The 22,129-nt window shown below is 43.4% G+C and overlaps 1 protein-coding gene across 1 annotated transcript in view; it reads left to right on the top strand.

Annotated features, from left to right (window-relative positions):
• Positions 1-1,310: 1,310 nt before the first annotated feature.
• LOC309564226 (alpha-2-macroglobulin-like) overlaps positions 1,311-22,129 on the top strand; it is a 289,760-nt gene continuing 268,941 nt past the window's right edge. Inside the window, exon 1 of the mRNA XM_082268853.1 lies at positions 1,311-1,395. Within this exon, the coding sequence (XP_082124979.1) occupies positions 1,328-1,395 (68 nt within the window). The 5' untranslated portion in view covers positions 1,311-1,327. The remainder of the gene's footprint in view (positions 1,396-22,129) is intronic.

Here is a 22,129-nt window from a genome sequence, read left to right as displayed (position 1 = left end):
GATCAATAAATACCAACCTTCCAAGGTACTTGGAAGTACCTTTTTTTTGAATGGGCGCCTCTGCTGACCACATACTGGTTCCATGTTGGGGCCTTATTCTATCTACCACTTTTTCGTGAAGGTTGGCTTTAAGAAATACACTTGAATCTCAAATTTATCATGGTTTCATTGTTAAAAGGCAAGAGGGGTCTGAGAGCACACCTGATGCATAAAATATCTCAGCCTATTATGTCAAATCTTGGCTGCTATAGAAAAGGAGAGATCACAGGGTCTCATTATAGGCCCAGTTGATTTATTCATAGAAGCCATTACTACGGCTTCTATAAATGAAGCACAATATATGAATGGAGGGGGAACTATCAATCATCTGTCCATCCTCAATTCAGAGATCACTTTTCAATTGAATTGAGAAAATGGACGGAAAGAGTGGGCATAGTTGGGCTCTCTTAATAAAAGCCTGTAACAGTGCCTCAGTTCTGTTAACTCTTGCTGCACCTGAAGATTACAGTGGCAGGGGTAGGGGGCATCAGAGGATGGAAGATTTGAGTGGCAGGGTAGGGGACATCAAAGGATGGAAGATTACAGTGGCAGGGGTAGGGGGCATCAGAGGATGGAAGATTACAGTGTCAGGGGTAGGGGGCATTAGAGGATGGAAGATTACAGTGCCAGGGGTAGGGGGCATCAGAGGATGGAAGATTACAGTGGCAGGGGGCATCAGAGGATGGAAGATTACAGTGGCAGGGGGCATCAGAGGATGGAAGATTACAGTGGCAGGGGGCATCAGAGGATGGACACATCACACTAAGGGTAGGTAATGTTCCTTGTAATTCATTTGTATTTTTTTATTGTAGGTAAACTTGGGCTTTAACCTTAAAAAAAAAAAAGAAAAATCTGAAATTTTGTAATGTTGTTGAAACTTCCCTCAGCACACAAAATATACAGCAAGCAATATGTTATAAAAATGTTCAAAACACAGACGGAGGTTTCACAAGTCAAAGATAGTATGAGTCATACTCCTATATTATTGGTAGTGTTAGTGTTATAGGGAAATATGACTGTTCCAATGAAGTCACAGTGGGGGAGATTTATCACCTTTTTGAAAAATAGCGAAAGCAAAATATTTAAAGTAATTATTTGCAAGTGCCCCTAACCCCCCCAAGACCTATGACACATTAGTGCTTAGTGAGTATTTGCTGTTCAGGGATGAATGCCCTCACAGTGAACCCTGCTTCCAACAGTGTAGGAGGGGGGTATGCCGGGAATACAAAACATACCAAGGCCGTGCCAAGCTTATACGCAGTCAATCTAAACCTTGCAGCCTTGCACAATGGTGTCCTGGGTGCTGTGTGCGGGTTTAGTCCTCCTTCACATCACCTGCTCAGTGGAAGCCAAACTGTGAGTAATTTTATTTGTTTTAGTATACAAGTGACAGCATTGATTATGTTACACAGGTTCTAGCTAAGTATCCCTTTATTTAGCTATCAAATGTGTACATTTAAGAAATTTGTGATACATAATATAACACTTTCAGTTTGTGTTGTTTGTATTTGGAAGAATGGGCATTGATTAGAACAGTGCAGTGTTGATTGTTCTTCCCGTTAGCTGGATGGAGGCTTTTGCTCTGATTCTTTGTGCGTAGAAACTCTATAATTAAAGGCAAAAAACACATCAAAGTCATAGCTCACCCTCACAGGAGCTGCTGATAGCCAGTGCATTCCTCCTCTTAATTTCAGTGAATACACAGTCAGGAACACAGAATTTCCTACGGTTCAATAACAGTTCCTCAATGTCTCAGTAACAGTCTAAGAAATGTGTATTTTATGCTTTTATTAAACTTGGATTGGGTGTGGAGAAGCATGGGATACCGCACAAAAACATTAATTGACTGGGGATGCTTCTCTTCACATTGTTCTGACAGAGAGCTCCCACAAGATTTACTACTGGCTAAGAAATGTCTAGGACTTACTTTTGTAGAACTGAGAACTAAACATAGTCACTAAGGCACAGAATTTTGGTCAGGACCATCAGTTGCCTTCACCAGGCTCTATTCAGCGAGGGATACATAGACTCACAATACCACAGGACATCCGGACACTTTTTCCCCCAACTTCTACCGGGTACTCTTCAGTGAGCCAGGCCATCAGAAAAACCTAGAAATGGGTCCCTCAGCTTAAACGACAGCTTGGACCTCATCCTACCAGCAGTTTTCCAGCAGACTGCCCTAAGGGACAGAGCCCCTTAGACAAGGGACTCCTCTTATAGGACTGGCCTCATGACATACTGCTCTGCCACTCCAGGCCTCAGTCAATTTATGGGCTCTCCAGCCACCTATGGGCACACATCCAAAGGGATTGGCTGGGTCCCCATAAACATTAAAGCTGCCTTTCCATCTTTACTGCCACTGTTGTTATAGAATCCTCTAGAATGCAGAGGGGACTAATAAGACCAGCAACATGTGAAACATTGAGCAGACTAAAATAATTAACCACTGCTCCTCTGGCTGCAGAGGAGCTAAACTAAATTTGCTTAGCAACCTACACTAACTAGGAGGTTGCTACAAAAGTTCCTTGCATAGATCTTGTTAACACCTTTGTGTTCTATATTTGAATTCACAATAAATGATTATGAGTAGAAACTGTTTGCTATAATGATCATTATTTTTAAAAATAATAAATAGAAAATAACAAGTGTCATGACACATTACTCAGATACTGTAGTTTAGTGAACCTACAGTATAGCCTGAATCTGAAATGTAGCTGATCATCACTGATCCTTTGATAGCCGCAGGATACAAGCATCCATAATGCATACACACCAGTCTGAAAAAGCAACACATTTATTCAACAATGTTAAAAGAGCAGTGAGTAAACCAATAAGGCATTAAGCGCTGCGCAAACTGTTGGCGCTATATAAATCCTGTATAATAATAAATAATAATAATAAGGCATCAATTCATTGAAAATCATTTCCAATGGGTTGCTACAGTTTGCCAGTTGATCTTTGTGCTGCTTAACCATTTAAAATTGAGAGCACATTTATATTTAGGCATTACAGTAACATGTAGTAACACATGCATGGCCAGAATGCATGGCAATACGCATACTGTGGTCCTGTGCAATGCTGTTTCTTTCATTTTGATCTGTGCTCAATGCACTAATGGAAAGTAGGCAGTGCACCCACATGCTGTGCATAGCAATGGACTGCATTAAAATGGGTCTTGTCTGATTGTGGGACAATGGGAAAAATGTAATAAAATTGGTACACTCATCTGGTGTAGTCGTGCATAGTAGCCAATCAGCTTCTAGTTTCAGCTTGTTCAATTAAGCTTTGGCAATAAAGCCTAGAAGCTGTTTGGATTCTATGCAGGGCTGCATCAGATTTTGCACTCTCCAGTTTTAGGAACTAACCCCCAATGTGTTGGCTACCCATTTATAATGAAGCAACATACCACACGATTAGGGATGATCGAACTTTTGAAAAGTTCGGTTCGACCAGAACACCCGAACTTCCCGAAAGTTCGGCCCGGATTTCAGAACCCCATTGAAATCAATGGGACCCGAACTTCGGTAATCAAAAAACACAATTTTGAAGCACTAAAACCCAATAAATGCCCCTAAAAAGTGCTTAGGGTTCTGGGTCATGCCCCAGGGACTATTAATCACACAAAAAAAAGTTCTTAAAAATTGTCGTTTTTGATAGAAAGCCAATTATTGAAAAAATTATTGAAAAAAAAATGAGATTTCTTTGGATGTCACACCTGGGCATTTTTGTTGCAGGCGTTTTTTTTTTGGGCATTTTTTGGGCGTCTTTGGAGGCAGGCATAACATCTGAACTTCTGTATAGGGGTATATATACACAAACACACACATATATGTATTTATACACATACACACATATAGGTGTGATAGGAGCGAAGCCCTATGGCTGCAAATAATTTAATTAGCGCAGCCATAGGGTTCTGCAACTTTCACACCTATATATGTGTATGTGTATATATACATACATGTGTGTGTGTATATATACCCCTACACAGAAGTTCAGATGTCATGCCTGCCTCCAAATACGCCCAAAAAATGCCCAAAAAAACACCTGCAACAAAAACGCCCAGGTGTGTTGTAGCAGGCGTTTTCTTTGGGCATTTTTTGGGCGTCTTTGGAGGCAGGCATAACATAAGAACTTCTGTATAGGGGTATATATACACACACATATATGTATTTATACACATACACACATATAGGTGTGATAGGAGCGAAGCCCTATGGCTGCAAATAATTTCATTAGTGCAGCCATAGGGTTCTGCTACTTTCACACCTATATATGTGTATGTGTATATATACATACACGTGTGTGTGTATATATACCCCTACACAGAAGTTCAGATGTCATGCCTGCCTCCAAAGACGCCCAAAAAATGCCCAAAAAAACACCCAGGTGTGCTGTTGCAGGCGTTTTTTTGGGCATTTTTGGGACGTCTTTGGAGGCAGGCATAACATCTGAACTTCTGTATAGGGCTATATATACACACACACACATATATGTATATATACGCCTACACACATATAGGTGTGATAGAAGCGAAGCCCTATGCCTGCAAATAATTTCATTAGCGCAGCCATAGGGTTCTGCTACTTTCACAACTATATGTGTGTAGGTGTATATATACATATATGTGTGTGTGTGTGTATATATACCCCTACACAGAAGTTCAGATGTCATGCCTGCCTCCAAAGACGTCCACAAAAAAGCCCAATAAACGCCTACATCAAAAACGGCCAGGTGTAAAAGTAGCGAAGCCACTATCCTGCTCTATTGCAATTCTAATACAAACAATCTTTTTTCTATTGCAGTCACCCTGACATGGAAGGGTTTGGTCACCCTGGCATAGCAGTCAGAGTCAGTTCACCCTACACTACACTACGGTCACCCTGGCACTTAACACTTTCCCTACAGAAACTAGATTTTTGAATCTAACTATAGTGGAAAATAGTACCCTAACTACACTAGATGTCCCTTTCCTCACACTAATAATTGCTAAATGACACTTTTGAAGCAGGAGTAACAGAACTGCTTCCACTCTCTTCCACATCCCTGTATTACAATGCTAGCGATTTGGTGGGGCTATCTTATATACTGGGGGGCGTAGTCACTACTGATTGGCCTCTGGACCCCCTAGTCACTCGAATCACATTCCTAGCATCCTCCTGCCCCCTCAATTGGCTTTTACTGATGGTTCTGGTCCAATCACAGGCTTTTAAAGCCCAGTTCCTGTCCCATTGCATTTTGGTCGGTTCTGGTTGCCGAATTCCGAACTTTTTCAGCAAAAAGTTCGGAATTCGGCCGAATTTTGAACAGTCAATGTTCGGGTCGAACCGATGGTCGACCCGAACCGTTCGATCATCCCTACACACGATAACATGTGTTGTGAATGGGCCCTAGTTTTATTGCTCTTAAAGGCACCAGAGAAAATGTACTACAGATTGTATTCATTTCATCTTTTAAAGTATCCATACCTGGAGTTAAATCGTCACTCAACCTAAATCATTTCAATGCAGTTCTTAACATTCAGAACCCGTGGGACAGCTAGAAAATTTGGCAAGGCCGAAAACAAGTTTATTTACTAAGAAATCTTAATTTTCCCACTGCTCCCACTCCCCTACATACCTTACTTACAGTATCTCACAAAAGTGAGTACACACTTCACATTTTTGTAAATATTTTATTATATCCTTTCATGTGACAACACTGAAGAAATTGCACTTTGCTACAATGTAAAGTAGTGAGTGTACAGCTTGTATAACAGTGTGAATTTGCTGTCCCCTCAAAATAACTCAACACACAGCCATTAATGTCTAAACCACTGTAAAAAAAGTGAGTACACCCCTAAGTGGAAATGTCCAAATTGGGCCCAGTTAGCTATTTTCCCTCCCTGGTATCATGTGACTCATTAGTGTTAGAAGGTCTCTGGTGTGAATGGGGAGCAGGTGTGTTAAATTTCGTGTTATCGCTCTCACTCTCTCATTCTGGTCACTGGAAGTTCAACATGGCACCTCATGCAAAGAACTCTCTAAGGATCTGATGAAAAGAATCGTTGCTCTACCTAAAGATGGCCTAAGCTATAAGAAGATTGCCAAGACCCTGAAACTGCAGCATAGTGCCCAGGACCATACAGCAGTTTAACAGGACAGGTTCCACTGAGAACAGGCCTCACCATGGTCAACCAAAGAAGTTGCGTGCACGTGCTCAGCATTGTCAAATCCAGAGGTTGTCTTTGGGAAATAGACGTATGAGTGCTGCCAGCATTGCTGCGGAGGTTGAAGGGGTGGGGGGTCAGCCTGTCAGTGCTCAGACCATACACTGCACACTGCATCAAATTGGTCTGCATTGTTGTCATCCTAGAAGGAAGCCTCTTCTAAAGATGATGCACAAGAAAGACCGCAAACAATTTGCTGAGGACAAGCAGACTAAGGACATAGATTACTGGAACTATGTCCTGGGGTCTGATGAGACCAAGATAAACGTATTTGGTTCAGAGGATGTCAAGCGTATATGGCGGCAACAAGGTGGGGAGTGCAAAGACAAGTGTGTCTTCCCTACAGTCAAGCATGGTGGTGGGAGTGTCATGGTCTAGGGCTGCATGAGTGCTGCTGGCACTGGGGAGCTACAGTTCATTGAGGGAACCATGAATGCCAACATGCCATGAATGCCAACATGTACTGTGACATACTGAAGCAGAGCATGATCCCCTCCCTTTGGAGAATGGGCGCAGGGCTTTATTCCAACATGATAATGACCCCAAACACACCTCCAAGACAACCACTGCCTTGCTAAAGAAGCTGAGGGTAAAGGTGATGGACTGGTCAAACACGATTCCAGACCTAAACCGTATTAAGCATCTGTGGGGCATGCTCAAATGGAAGGTGGAGGAGTGCAAGGCTTCTAACATCCACCAGTTTCATGATTTAGTCATGGAGGAGTGGAAGAGGACTCCAGTGGCAACCTGTGAAGCTCTGGTGAACTCCATTCCCAAGAGGGTTAAGGCAGTGCTGGAAAATAATGGTGGCCACACAAAATATTGATACTTTGGGCCCAATTTGGACATTTCCACTTAGGGGTGTACTCACTTTTTTGCCAGCAGTTTAGATATTAATGGCTGTGTGTTGAGTTATTTTGAGGGGACAGCAAATTTGCATTGTTATACAAGCTGTGCACTCACTACTTTGCATTGTAGCAAAGTGTAATTTCTTCAGTGTTGTCACATGAAAAGATATAATAAAATATTTACAAAAATGTGAGGGGTGTACTCACTTTTGGAAGATACTGTATAAACAAAAGATGACAGCATTTAATTATATAAAATTCTTCAGTTGTGTATAGATATGTAGCACAGCGAATTCAGGGTTCCAGGTCCATTCATAAGGAGTAAAAAATAAAAATAAATAACAAATAAAAAGCAAAGGTCCCTCAAATGAAGTGTAGTCCCCCAATGCTTCTATTTGTCATTTTTAATTGTTTATTCATGTAGAAGAGGACTTGGGCTGTAAAACATGTTAGGTTCATACATTGTATTTTATTGAGTTCCTTCAGTCTCTTCCTTGGATCATTTGCCAATGCCAAGTGTTCAATGAAGACTTTTATTCTATCTTGAACTTGAGTTTGCCCTTTGAGTACCATAGAAAGAAGATGGTTGTTGCTAAATCTAGCCAGTAATGTTTGGATCCAGAAACAGTTGCATGTTTATTGGCTATACCCGAGTCTTGGAAACAGTCCCATGGGGGCCATACTTGGGGAAAGAACCAATCACCTTTATGTCTATGCCAGCAATGTTCAATAGGATTACTGAGGGATAGCTAAATTTTCTGACTTCTGTCTTATGTCTATGGGTACCTTAAAGTGTATGTCAGGGTAAAATATTAAAAAACATATGCAGTACATCTCTACAATACATACACCTTTTACCTTAATTTATCCATTTAAATAGTCTGCAAGTATTAAAAAAATACCTATAGATCTTCCAGAAATGCATTCAATTCAGCACCCAGGTCCTATTGTGTACAAACAACACAGCATTTTTGTGGACTGCGTGATGTCAGTTTGCCCAGATTACATTTTTTTAAACGAATGAATCCTCTCCCTATCCGATATCCACAGAACTGTAAAGGGCTAATTAGGCTTCTAAGATAACACAGAAGTGTGCACAGGATAGCTCTAAATTTATGATCAGCTAATATTTTTACACATGTAGCACCCTCCTAATCAGGTGCTAGATAGCAGGTATAGTTTTTGGCTTTCACTGCTTAACAGGAAAGCAGTAGGTAACGCATTTGAGTTTTCTGCTTATCAGGGAGCTGGATCTACTAGTTAGGCCTGCTCCATGTGTTCAATGTGTGATTCATGTGGGCTGAGGGAGTGTCCCCACTGTATCCAATGGAGAGGTACATTGGACAGTGTAGGAAACCCAGCCAATGACACACAGGCTTTGATACCATCCCATGGGTTTGGCACAGAGAGTGGTGCATCATGGTATAGGGTATAAAAGCCAGGAGCACATGAGGCAGGGGGTCTTTGGGCGGGAAGCCAGGTCCCGGAAGGAGGGTGACAGCTGTCTCCTCTTCTGTAGCTGTGGATGGTAGTCACAGGCAGTCGGCCTGGTGAACCAGAGTGTTTTGCTGATTCCAGAGGTCCAGGAGAATCTGACTGGTGGAGTTGGAGGCAATGGTGACTCTGGAAAAACAGTGTCCATGAGTACAGAGGAACTTGCCCGGGGGTCTGCCCAGGGAGGGGACCACTCCAGAGAATAGAGTCAGTGGACGGGTGTCAGCAAACACAGTAAGAGAGAAAGGGGGTGCCGAGTTTAGAACCCTGAAGAGAATTGCAAGCAGGAACACTTAAAATATATTCACTTCAGTGGCAGAGTGAAGCAGTGGCCTTGCCGCATCCTAAAGTCCGTTGTCCTCAATACTGTGAATAGTTATCAGTTGGAGTATCCCACTCAACCCTTCTCTTATCTAAGTTCTAAATAAAACTACAAAACAACATCCCCTGCACTGATCATTGACTGAGCCAAGGACTTAAATTGCTAATGTTCTGTTACCAGTTGCTAAGGGTAACCCAGGGGAATCCAGAAAGTGTTACACTTAAAGTATTAAACATATAACAATACACTTATAACAGAAGAAAAAGGGGAAAATACAAGAAATTCATACATTTTTTATACCATTTAACTGGCAGATCCTGGTATGTTTCAGTCAGGCTGCCTAAGCCTAAATCTTCTGCACAATAATTCAGCTATAAAATGCAAGACATATTTTTCTTGGTAGCTGATGGTATTACAACAGAGAGAGCTTCTTACTTTTTAATTTATAACAAGTAATACCTTGTATATCATCCTGGACTGTAACACATACTGTAGGCATTAGGCAAGTTCAGGGCATGTAAATAATTTAACTTCAAATGTTAGAAAAAGGAAGATAAACAAAATAACTCAATTTAAAGTGTATGTCTTGACAAAAGAAAACCATTACAATAATTGGTCAGTACATCTTTGCAGTACATGCACACCTGCCCATATTTTCTCTTCTTAAAAATGGAGTAAGTACAGAAAAACATCCATTGATCCTGCCAGAAATCCAATGAATATCAACTACCTGGTTTAGTTGTTTTTTTTTTTTTTTTTAAAGCCCGTAGTGTGTGGAACACACTCAAAAGACTCCACCCGGTGCATAAAAAAGTGCACACACACAAAGTGAGAACACAAAAAAGCACAGGGTGTGCGAAAACGTATGGTCTTCCCTCCGAAGAGGTAGGACCCGAAAACCTCGATCCCCCGGGGCGCAAGACTCCTGACAGGGATTTAAGGTACTTGTGGTCAGTCGGCCGAAACCAAACTGACCCCGTTCTTCAGGGGGACTGCCGAAACAGCCCACCCCAAGTACTAAGTGGAGCTCCCCCGAAGGGAGACCCCATGAGAGAGGGCGGACTCAGCCAAAAGGCCATATCCACCCCCTCCCAAGACTTAAGGCTGGGCCCGAGGACCCACACCCTCATGTCGTGCAAATAAGAAAACAAAGGTGACAGTGCAGGTGACAAACTCCAAAGAAAAAGACAGACAAACAAAGAAGTGGGGAAGGGGAGGTGGGGAAAGTGCAATGGTGCCATGTGAGGAACCAAGGCAGGCCTTCCAGCCGGAATAAAAAATTCCTCTGGTGCAAGCCAAAAGGCCTGTCCCAAGAGGCAGGTGCGAAAAAGGTGTGCAGTGACCAAGGTGCCGAAAAAACTCACAGCGAGCTGCCCCTCACCAGTGAGAAATTAAGGCACCCCTGGGCTGCCACCCCAGGGGCACTTACACTACAGGCTTTTTCTATCTCAGCCCCCGGCCAGACCGAGTGTAGCCTATCCCCACCAGCAGACATCAGAACCTGGACAGCTTAGAGAGAGCTTGCCTACCACTGGGGACAGGCCTTTTGCAAGGCCAGATCAAAACCCAGGAGAGAAAGCCCTCCCCTCGCCATCCTGTTCCTCAGCCCATTACATCCAGGAACAGTTCCACCGGCCCCCTGAACCGGCTTTCCTGCCCCCTTCAAACTGGTTAGGACAGTTCAACCCATTCGAATCAGAAGGCGGCAGGCCCCACATGCTTTCCCAGATGACCTACTCCCCATACCTCAATACTCTGAGCGCTCCGGGTTTCGGTCATACTGGTACTAGCTAAGGCCCATACCAACTGATAAGAACAGATACTACACTTGATCTTAGCCAAAAGGACTACCTGGTTTAGTTGAAATACCTGCTGCACTAAAATCCCAAGCAGTTCTAGTAGTCTTTTCTAAAGTTCTCTTCCCCAGGATAACGGCCCTCCACCCCCTTAGGTTATGGTTATGAGAAATTGGCAGCTCAAAAAAAAGCAAGAGCACACTGGATTTCTGCCAGATCAACAGGTATTTGTGGGTACTTTTTACCTTTTTTAAGGGAAATGTGCACTCATTGCAGTGATGTACTGAATACATATTTTTCTATTTTGCCCAAATACAGGAATTTGGGGCTAACAATGAAGTAAGCATTGTAAACTGAGGGATGCTTGTAGCTCTAGCTATTGACTATTATGTTAATGATTATGATTAGTTGATTATTTACATTGTTGTTTCGTTATTTGCTGTTGCCTCAGTAAGAAGAGTGACTGTTTACTGAAAGGTTAGAGGTCTAATAAACATAGAGTAAAACATACACAGGCGCAGCTATGTCATCATTCTGGACATATTCAGGCAATGATTTATGACTTCACTTTCCTCTGCTCAGCTGTTTTACATAAGTAAAGACTGCAATTTAGTGACCTGGATGATGTCACATTAGAATAGCCTTTCTTATTCTTTTTTTGTACAGGAATCCCTAAAGTAGTTTTCAGGGTTCTGGGGAATCCTTACTAAAACAATTTCTTTGGGGGTCAATGGCAAAAAGCTGTAGCATTAGAGCTTGCGTAGATGGGAAAATACAGACTGAATTTTTATGCATTTAACTCAGATTTGGGATTGATTTGAGATACTGTATTTCTAGATGAGTCTTTCTCAACCTTTTTATCTAAAAAGGACCATTGAAAACATATTTAGGGTCCCAAGAACCTTTGCTAAAAGCCAACTCGTGTGGGTCAGTGGGAAAAACATCCCTTACATTGGTGGCCAGTTAAGAGAATGCCACCTTACAGTGATGGTTAGAAAGCCAATCTTACGTACAGATAAAAAGATAATTGGTGTCCTGATGTTGCCCTCAGAACTATGCAGGCACCATCAAATGGGAGGTCAACCAACTAGAGCTTAAGGAATCCTTGAAGCAACCCTGTTTGAGACTGGCTGTTCTAGATCCATTTGACATCCTCCTAAGCTGCATCTACCTGCTTCAGTCTGCTTTTTGCCTTTTTATTGACTTGTATGGAAGATAAGCAATGTTTTGAGCAAATAAGGTTCCATGTACACAGACCTTTACATTGCTCTGAAGGCTGAATTTTCACATCATACTGCCTTATACTAAGCCTGAATAACAGGGGCGTAACTACAGGGGTTGCAGGGGTTGCAATTGCAACCGGGCCCAATGCTCCAGGGGGCCTCTGCGGCTCCCCTGTACACCTGGATAGGAGGGTCAGCAGGGGTAGCATGTAGAGAAAATGCTGTCGTCCTTTTTCCTCCTGTAACTGCAGGAGGAAAATGGAGGAGATTGGTTCCTCTGTATGCTGCCACTCCTATCCAGTTCACTTGTGTTCTGCTGTCTCTGGGCCCCTGTGTGCTCCCCTGGCCCGCCCCCCCCCCCCCACTGTGCTCCCTCCCCTCTGCTGCAGGGGATGTGTCACCATAGAGAACCAGGAAGGGGTTGGTAAATATGTAATTTACCAGCTCCTTCCTTTTCTGAATGGACAGAGTCATAGTCAGTGACATTGTAAAAAAATAAAATGATAAAAAATAATACAATTAAAAAAACAAAAAATAAAAACTACTGACACCAGTGGGTGAACTTCCAGGATCGCAAAGGTCACACTTGCGACCGGGCCCTGGCATTCCACCACCGTGGGGAGGCCCCGAGATGGCAGGAAGGGGGCCCACTGCAGAACTTGTGAAAGGGTCCCGCTGTGGGACCATAATAAAGGGCCCGGCAACGAGAGTAAAGGACCCCAGGATCAGTGGGAAGAGCCCCAAGCTTGAAGGGAAGGGCCCCAGCCAGGGGTCCTGGGGGCCCTTCATGCTTTCTTGCACTGGGGCCCTGAAGGTTCTAGTTATGCCTCTGCTGAATAATGCCCCCCGTGACCGCACTCTTAGCTAAAATTAAGCCCTCTTGAACAAGCTTCTCCCCCTTTGTTTTATGTGAATGTTTTAGTAAAATTGAAAGCTACATTTTGACTACTTCATATTTCACATTAGCTATACAAACCAAAATCAAGAGAGAGATGGTTTCACATTTCTTGAACTATAAAGCATCATCTCACTCCTCTCAACATCCCCATGTACATTATAGGGGTTGGTTTACTAAAATTAAATGGACTGTGTATTTTTCAAATGCAGTTGCATTCATTTTCTCTGGATCTTAGTGAATGTGGTGAAGTTTCCCTTTCTAAAGAATACCCAAATAGGTAAAAGGAAAATAATAAAAATAAGAAAAATAGCATTTTTGCTTGCACATGATTGGATGATAGAAATCAGCAGAGCTTCACCACATTCACTAAGTTCTGGGGAAATTAGTGCAACTGTCCTTGCAAAGTGCGCAGTCTATTCGCCTTTTATAAATCAACCCTATAAAATGTCCCTATATTTTACTTTCTGAATCTAACTATAAGGGTCCAGAGGTGGCAACATGAAGAAAATGTATTATGAAAAAAATATGTTAATATACTTTTTGTTTCTGCCCTCTTTAACCCTGCTGCCTGCCTTAGAGATCATCTCACAGGTTCCATTGTGGTAAATACAAGAAAAAAAAAAAATCTTAATGTCTGATGTAACTTCTCAGTCATGCAAGACTCATGCATGTGTAGTTATATCAGAGTGTTTTCACAGGCCATTGGAGGCAAAGATTTTCCACTCAGTTTTGAATCTATCCAAGGTGTTTCACAACAAATTCCTTGTATGGGAAGTTCCAAGGTAATTCACGAAAGGCTGTGCCAAGTTGATAGGGCAGCGTCAAACAGGAACTTATCCTGCCAGTGACCACAGAACATTTATTTCTATATCTCGATATTTGCTGTGCGAAATAAGGTGCCCTCTTAATTGCCTAAACGAGTATGCTCATTGTAAATTCCAGTGGCCTTTTTATTATTTGATAATAGGCTAAGAAAAATGAGTGGCTTCAGCACCCCCTACCTGCCACTTATCTCCACTTTCCTAAGTCAAGGGGAGCTGCCTGTAGTCTACTAGACCAGAAGGTCTGCAGATCTATAGGCCCAAAAAAATAAATAAAAGAAAATGACTGATTATTTGAGAACCTACTGACCTCAAGGGTCAATGTATGCACTACAAAAAAAGTATGAAAGTCTTTGCTGTTCTGACCCGTGAAATGGGATCCTTTGATCCACCTCTTTGTTTTCTTAAAGACAACCTCACTTAAGGGCTGCCATTAAAATGTAAGTTCACCTTCAGCAATACTTTCCAAAAATCCCTCTATGCAATACCATATATTCTGAATAGTACATACCAATGCTCCTCCTATTTCACATGCTGCACCTCCCTCCATTACATATGCAGCTGTGGAGGGCCTCTCTCTCCAAAAATGCCACTAGCCCTTTCACCCTTTCACCTTCAGCTGTTTGCAGGATGGGCTGGACACTACAACTGTAGTTCAAACTAAGCATGTGCAGCATTGTCACTCTTTGGACAGGAAGTGTTCTACTGCCTACTGGCAGGATCAGCAGGAGAAATATAACCCCTTGCCTATAAAAAATAAATTTAAAAAGTCCTGGTATTCAAGGGGTTAAAACAAGCTACAGCTGCTGTTTCAGCCATGAGTTTGGTATTGGCTGACTCTTGACTTTCAGATAAAAATGATCAATTTTATGTTGATCCAAAGGTCCCTCCGCCAACACCCTTGGTAAACTACTGTAAAATTTTGAGCAGAATGAGTTCAGGGAACATTCATTCCCTAATCTTCCTCATAACTAATGAACTCAGAAGTTGCATGTATTGCATAACTTCCAGGTTCAGAGTGGTCCCAACTAACAATTGTAGTCTGAGAAGCAGCAAATCAAGCATAGTCTATGCTTGATTAGCTGCAGTGGAGGACAAGGTAGACTTTTAAAGGCCTAAAAGACTCACAATGCCTCCATTATAATGACCTGTCACTTGCCCATGCTATCACATAGTGGGCATGTTAGCTCCCTTGTGATAGCAATAAAGTTAAATGGAAAAAAAAAAATTAAAAAATAATAAAATAAATAAAAATAAATAAATAAAAAGCATCCTTTTACCATGGTACACATCCAATGAATGGAAACATAAATTGGGCCACGCATTTAAAGGGAAACTGCAGTCAAAAATTACATTTTTCCTATTAATAGTATGTTAAATATCTTTATCTTTGATATTATTCATTTTCTGCCTAGTAGCTTGTGTAGCTTAGAAAGTCTTATCTAAGCTGGACAAACATCTTCTTCCTGTTCTTCACTGACAACTCTATTTCCTGTTATCTGATAATTGCTAAGCTGTATTTCACTTCCTGATAAGGTTGTCAAGCTTTCTTAGACAAACATGCCTAGACCTGCCCAGCCCCACCCCCATCCCTCCTATCCTTCGCCATTACCTCCTCCTGTCTTCATTGTCTTGTTTAGACTAACAGCTTCTCCTGAGAGAGAGAGAGGGGGGGGGGGGTCACGTGACCGCTATATGGAAGAAATATGGTACAAAGGAACATCAGTGAAAGTTTAGAAGGATACAGATCCATCTCTATTGCTTATTACATGTGAGTAATGAATTTTAGGCTGCGTTTCCACTAGTGCGACTTGTCATGCAACTTTGGACACGTTAACTCGCATGACAAGTCACAGCCCATTGATTTCAATAGCACCCGTTCCCATCTATGCCACTTTGAAAATCAGCGACTTTGAAATTGTCCCTGCGCTCCCTTGATGCGACTTTGATCCAGGGAGTGTAAATTGGATCAAAGCTGCACTCAAAGTCGCACTCTAAACTTAAAAGTCGCACTAGTGGAAACATAGCCACTAGGCTAGAGTGTGACTTTGGAGTGCAACTTTGATCCAACTTTACACTCTCTGGGTCAAAGTTGCATCAAAACTTGCATGAAAGTAGTGCAGGCACCTTTTCAAGGTCGCTGATTTTCAAAGTCGCATAGATGGGAACGGGTGCCATTGAAATCAATGGGCTGTGACTTTTCGTGCAACTTTGTGTGTCCAAAGTCGCATGACAAGTCGTGCTAGTGGAAACGGAGCTTTAGTCTATGTTTCAGCTATTGCAATTTAGAGTGCGACTTTGATGCAACTTTGATCCAACTTTACACTCTCTGGATCAAAGTTGCATCAAAAATTGCATCAAAGTAGTGCAGATACCGTTTTAAGGTCACTGATTTTCTAAGTTACATAGATGGGAATGGGTGCCATTGAAATCGATGGGCTGTGACTTTTCATGTGACTTTATGTGTCCAAAGTCCCATGACAAGTCACACTAGTGGAAACAAAGCTTTAGTCTATGTTTCCACTATTGCGATTTAGAGTGCGACTTTGCTGCAACTTTGATCCAACTTTACACTCTCTGGATCAAAGTCGCATCAAGAGTTGCATCCAAGTAGTGCAAGCACCTTTTTAACCACTTGCCGACCGGTAACGTTGACCGTACTGCGGCAAAGTGGCTCGTTATCGTCCAGCAAATGTAGACTCCTCCCCTTCCCTGCCAGTGTCATTTTTATAGTAACAGTGCATATTTATAGCACTGATTACTGTAGTAATGTCACTGGTACCCCCAAAAGTGTCAAAAATGTCAGTCAAGGGTCCGATCTGTCCGCTGCAATGTCGCAGTCCCGCAAAAAAAATCGCAGATCGCCGCCAGATCGCCGCCATTACTAGTTAAAAAAAAAAACAATAAAAATGACATAAATTTTCCGTAGTTAGTAGCTGCGATAACTTTTGCGCAAACCAATCAAAATACGCTTATTGCAATTTTTTTTACCAAAAATATGTAGCAGAAAACAAATTGGCCTAAAATGTTAAAACATTTTGATTTTTACATTTTTTTGGGGGGGAATTTCATATAAAAAATGTGAAAAATATTGTTATTTTTTCAAAATTGTCGCTCTTTTTTTGTTTATAGCGCAAAAAGTAAATAAATATCGCACAGGTGATCAAATACCACCAAAAGAAAGCTCTATTTGTGGGGAAAAAATGAACATACATTTAATTTGGGTACCGCATTGCATGACCACGCAATTCTCCGTTAAAGTAACGCAGTGCCGAATCGCAAAATATGGCATGGTTAGGAATGGGGTAAAATCTTCCGGTCTTAAAGCGGTTAAAAATACGCTCATTGAGAATTTTTTTGTCAAAGACATGTAGCTAAATACATTTTGGCCTAAATATATGACAAAAATTGAATGTATTGGATAATTTTTAACTGTCAAAGTAGAAAAATATTGTTATTTTTTTCAAAATTGTCGCATTTTTTTATTAATATCTTAAAAAATAAAAAGCGCAGAGGTGATCAAATACCACCAAAAGAAAGCTCTGTTTGTGGGAAAAAAAGGACGTAAATTTTGTTTGGATACGGCGTTACATGACCGTGCAATTGTCAGTTAAGGTCGCACAGTGCCGAATCGCAAAAAGTGGCCTGGACGTAAGACAGCAAAAACCTCCGGTGGTAAAGTGGTTAAAGTCACATAGATGGGTACTGGTGCCATTGATTAGTCACACTAGTGGAAACTTTGACTTAGTGTGGTTGTCTGTACTATGATCATTGTAGAGTGTGAGCTTAGACCCCAGAGCACTTCCAGCTACACTAACAGTTCACCTCCCCCCCCTAACAGTTCACCTCCCCAGCTTCCTTATCCTAGCCAAAGCCCAGCACAGCAATACTGTATATGTGCCCCTCCCCCCCAGTACAACTATACTGTATATGTGCACCTCCCCCCGTGTCCTGTGTGAATTATTTCTTCATTCTCTCATGAATTAGGATGTACAATGCATCCTTACTGATGAAAGAACACTGGGCGGGAACCTATGATCAGCTCCTCCAATTCTGTATACGCCCACTGGTTACACAGGAACAGTGCCCCTCCCTGGAAGTGATGTCACTAGCTTTCAGTAACCACGCCCACTTGCTGCTCTTGGACTCAGCAGGAAGTGGGATTGAAATCATGTGACAGCAATGAAAACTACAGAATTCAGGTAAAAAATAGGGATGATCGAACTTTTGAAAAGTTCGGTTCGACCAGAACACCCGAACTTCACGAAAGTTCGGTTCGGATTTCAGAACCCCATTGAAATCAATGGGACCCGAACTTCTGTAATCAAAAAACACCATTTTTAAGCCCTAAAACCCAATAAATGCCCCTAAAAAGTGCCTAGGGTTCTAGGTCATGCCCCAGGGACTATTAATCACACAAAAAAAAGTTCTTAAAAATTGTCGTTTTTGATAGATAGCCAATTATTGAAAAAATTAAAAAAAAAAAAAAAAAAGAGAGATTTCTTTGGATTCAGTGTCTGGGGGTTCTAAAAGGTGTACCTGTGAAGTTTCAGCTCTGTAGCATGTCCAGAACCAGAATTACAGCATACTAAACCTTCAAAAATGACTTTTTTGCTTAACCGCACCTTTCTTTTGCTCCTAATCAACGGCTCAGCCAATGTGTATGATGGGGACATAATGCAGTGCACTGGGAACAAGATTAGAGGTTTTTTTGGAAAAAGGTGCTGTCTCTTTAAATGTGCATATAATTAACGGGTGTATTTCCACAATGGGGCTATTATTACCAAATGTTTCAAGAAGTCCAAAGATGTATGTAGATGCACTTTATTTCATGTAAAATGGTGTTTGGTGCACTTTAACTTGAAATCTCACAAGAAACAGACATATATGCACGGATACATTGAGGGTTAGGGGTAGGGGCCACAATGTAGTGCAGAGTGAACAAGATTAGAGATGTTTTGGATGAATACTGTTGTCTCTTGACTTTGAATAGAAGTAAAGGATGCTTAAAAATTGGGCATTTGGTGGTGCGGACGATGCCTTGACACCATATCCCTATGAAAGTGCTGGTAATGAAAGCAATAATTGCCTTTGTAAGGAAAAAAATTACAATGATATGCATCTGTGTGACAGGTGCGCAAAAATTGTTGTTTGGGTGTTGGCGGAGCCATACCACTGTAAGCCCAAAGAGCTGGTGTTGAAGAAGGCGTAAAAATTATGAAGGTGTGCACATGTGGAACAGGTGCGCAAACATGGTAGTTTTTGTTTTAGCATAGCCTCCCCACCTTAACCCCAAAGAGCTGGCGTTGAAGGAGGCCCAAAAATTGTAAAGGTGTGCACCTGTGGAACAGGTGCGCAAACATTGTAGTTTTTGTTTTAGCATAGCCTCCCCACCCTAACCCCCAAAGAGCTGGTGTTGAAGGAGGCCCAAAAATTGTAAAGGTGTGCCCCTGTGGAACAGGTGCGCAAACATTGTCGTTTTTGTTTTAGCATAGCCTCCCCACCTTAACCCCAAAGAGCTGGTGTTGAAGGAGGCCCAAAAATTGTAAAGGTGTGCACCTGTGGAACAGGTGCGCAAACATTGTAGTTTTTGTTTTAGCATAGCCTCCCCACCTTAACCCCAAAGAGCTGGTGTTGAAGGAGGCCCAAAAATTGTAAAGGTGTGCACCTGTGGAACAGGTGCGCAAACATTGTCGTTTTTGTTTTAGCATAGCCTCCCCACCTTAACCCCAAAGAGCTGGTGTTGAAGGAGGCCCAAAAATTGTAAAGGTGTGCACCTGTGGAACAGGTGCGCAAACATTGCCGTTTTTGTTTTAGCATAGCCTCCCCACCTTAACCCCAAAGAGCTTGTGTTGAAGGAGGCCCAAAAATTGTAAAGGTGTGCACCTGTGGAACAGGTGCGCAAACATTGTCGTTTTTGTCATAACCAAAATGAGGTTCTGTGAACGTAAAGAGAATGAGAGGAGGGTTTGAGGGTGGCACCATGGTCCAGGCTTAAACTGAGGCTCAACTGCCACATCACAACGATAGCCTAGTCTACAAGGTCTGCATCAGGTGCATCAAAGCTTGATATCCACGACTGATTCATCTTAATGAATGTCAAACGGTCGACTGAGTCGGTGGAGAGTCTCGTTCGATGGTCTGTGACGAATCCTCCTGCTGCGCTGAATGCCCGTTCCGATAGGACACTGGAAGCAGGGCAGGCCAACAACTCCATGGCATACTGGGCCAGTTCTGGCCAGTGGTCTAATCTTAAGACCCAGTATGCCAGTGGATCGGATTCGTCACATGAAAAGCCCTCTGTGTCACTTTGTGCCCTCACGTAATCGTCCACCATGTGATGCAGACGGTGTCGATGCAATGTGGCAGCTGAGAGGCCTGGGCGGTGAGGACTAAAAAAAGACTGAAAGGCATCCGTCAACCGCACGCCTTCTCCAACGCTCCTCTCGCGACCACCAGTAGAATCCATGGTAGGTTGTCCCCGCCCCTGCACCCTACGGGAGTCGGGGAACATGTTCACCAGATTCCTCTTGAGACTGTCCTCAAGGGATTTGATCCTGGGGACTCTCTGGGTGGATGGGAAAAGCTCCGAGACTTTACACTTGTACCGGGGGTCAAGTAGGGTGGCCAACCAATAGTGGTTAGTCTCTTTAATGGCCTTGATTCTGGGGTCCTTTCGCAGGCTCTGGAGCATGATGTTTCCCATGCGTCGCAAATTAGCGAAGGCCTGAGAAGCTGACTCCTCGGGGTCACTCATAACGACATTATCTTCAACGGGCTCCTCCTCCTCCCAGCCACGTACTACTCCAAAGTGTCCCGAGGGAGTCAAACTAGGCCTTGCAGATTGCCGCATGTCTTCCTCCTCCTCCTCCTCAAACCCTGCAAAAGTTCCCGCAGAATCGTCCTCCTCCTCCTCTTCCACCCCTGGATCCTGCTCGGGCCTCTGGGAGCTAGGCATAATGGGGTCAGGATTCTCAGGATAAAGGGGGCCTTGAGAGGCAAGGAAGTCCTCCTCTTCCTCCTGCTGCTCTGCCTCCAGTGCCCTGTCCATAATGCCACGCAGAGTGTGCTCCAACAAAAACAGTACCGGTAGGGTGTCACTGATGCATGCGCTGTCCCGGCTGACCATCCTTGTGGCCTCCTCAAATGGCGAGAGGACAGCGCATGCATCCTTAATCAAAAGCCACTGCCGTGGTGAAAAGAAGCCCAGGCGCGCAGAGCCAGTGCTGGTGCCGTACTCGCATAGGTATTCATTGAGGGCCCTCTGCTGCGTGTACAGGCGCTGCAGCATAGCCAAGGTGGAGTTCCAGCGGGTGGGCATGTCACAGATGAGGCGGTGTACCGGCAGGTGAAACTCGCGCTGCACTTCGGCCAAACGTGCAGTGGCACTGTACGACCGCCTGAAGTGACTGCACACCCTTCTTGCCATCCTTAGCACATCCTGCATTCCCGGGTACGAGTTCAAAAACCGCTGTACCACGAGATTCAGGACATGCGCCAGGCATGGCACATGGGTTAACTTTCCCTGACGAAGGGCGGCTAGGAGGTTTGACCCATTATCAGTAACCACCATCCCTGGCTGCAGCTGGCGTGGTGTCAACCACCTCTGGGCCTGTGCCTGCAGAGCCCCAAGAATCTGAGGGGCAGTGTGCTGCCTGTCCCCTAGACACACAAGCTGCAGCACTGCGTGACACCTTTTGGCCTGAGACATAGAATGGCCCTTTGAACGTTTACGTGGTACCTCATCATATTCAAAGGACCATTCTGCAGAGGAGGGCATGGAGGAGGTAGAGGAGGAGGAGCAGGAGGGGGTAGAAGTGATCGATCTACCCGGATCAGCGACACCACCAGCTGTTTGCAGACGTGGGGGCAACACTGGCTGCAGCACCGAGCCCTGGCTACAATCCCTTCCGCTTGCAAGCAGTGTCACCCAGTGAGCAGTGACAGAAATGTACCGTCCCTGCCCATGTTTGCTTGACCAAGTGTCAGCCGTCAAGTGTATCTTACGGCTGACTGACTTGGCCAGGGACGACACTACATTGCCTTCCACATGTTGATATAGGGATGGCAGGGCCTTACGGGAAAAGTAATGCCGTCTTGGCACCTGCCACTGTGGAACTGCACATTTTGCGAAGTCACGGAAGGGAGCAGACTCTACCAGGTTAAATGGTAATAGTTGCAGAGCCAGTAGTTTAGCCAAACTACTGTTTAGACGCTGGGCATGTGGGTGGCGGGGAGTATACATTTTTTTTCGTTCCAGCATGTGTGGAATCGAAATTTGGCGTCTAGATGTTACAGCTGGTGGTGTGCTGGAGGTAGATGCGACACTGCCTGCTATATCATCATCCCTGCCAGTGGAGGCTGCCAACAGGTGACGAGTGACTATAGCAGGGCCAGGAACAGACTGATGTGCAGGTGGAGCAGGTGGAGCATGAGGAGGAGCGCGAGGAGAACTAGGAGGCCGACTGACCGATCTT

Source organism: Pelophylax lessonae (genome assembly GCF_965119305.1).
Source record: "Pelophylax lessonae genome assembly, chromosome: 9".
Taxonomy (NCBI): Eukaryota; Metazoa; Chordata; class Amphibia; order Anura; family Ranidae; genus Pelophylax; species Pelophylax lessonae.
Note: the sequence above shows the minus strand (reverse complement) of the source record. Positions and strands in the feature narration are given on the sequence as shown.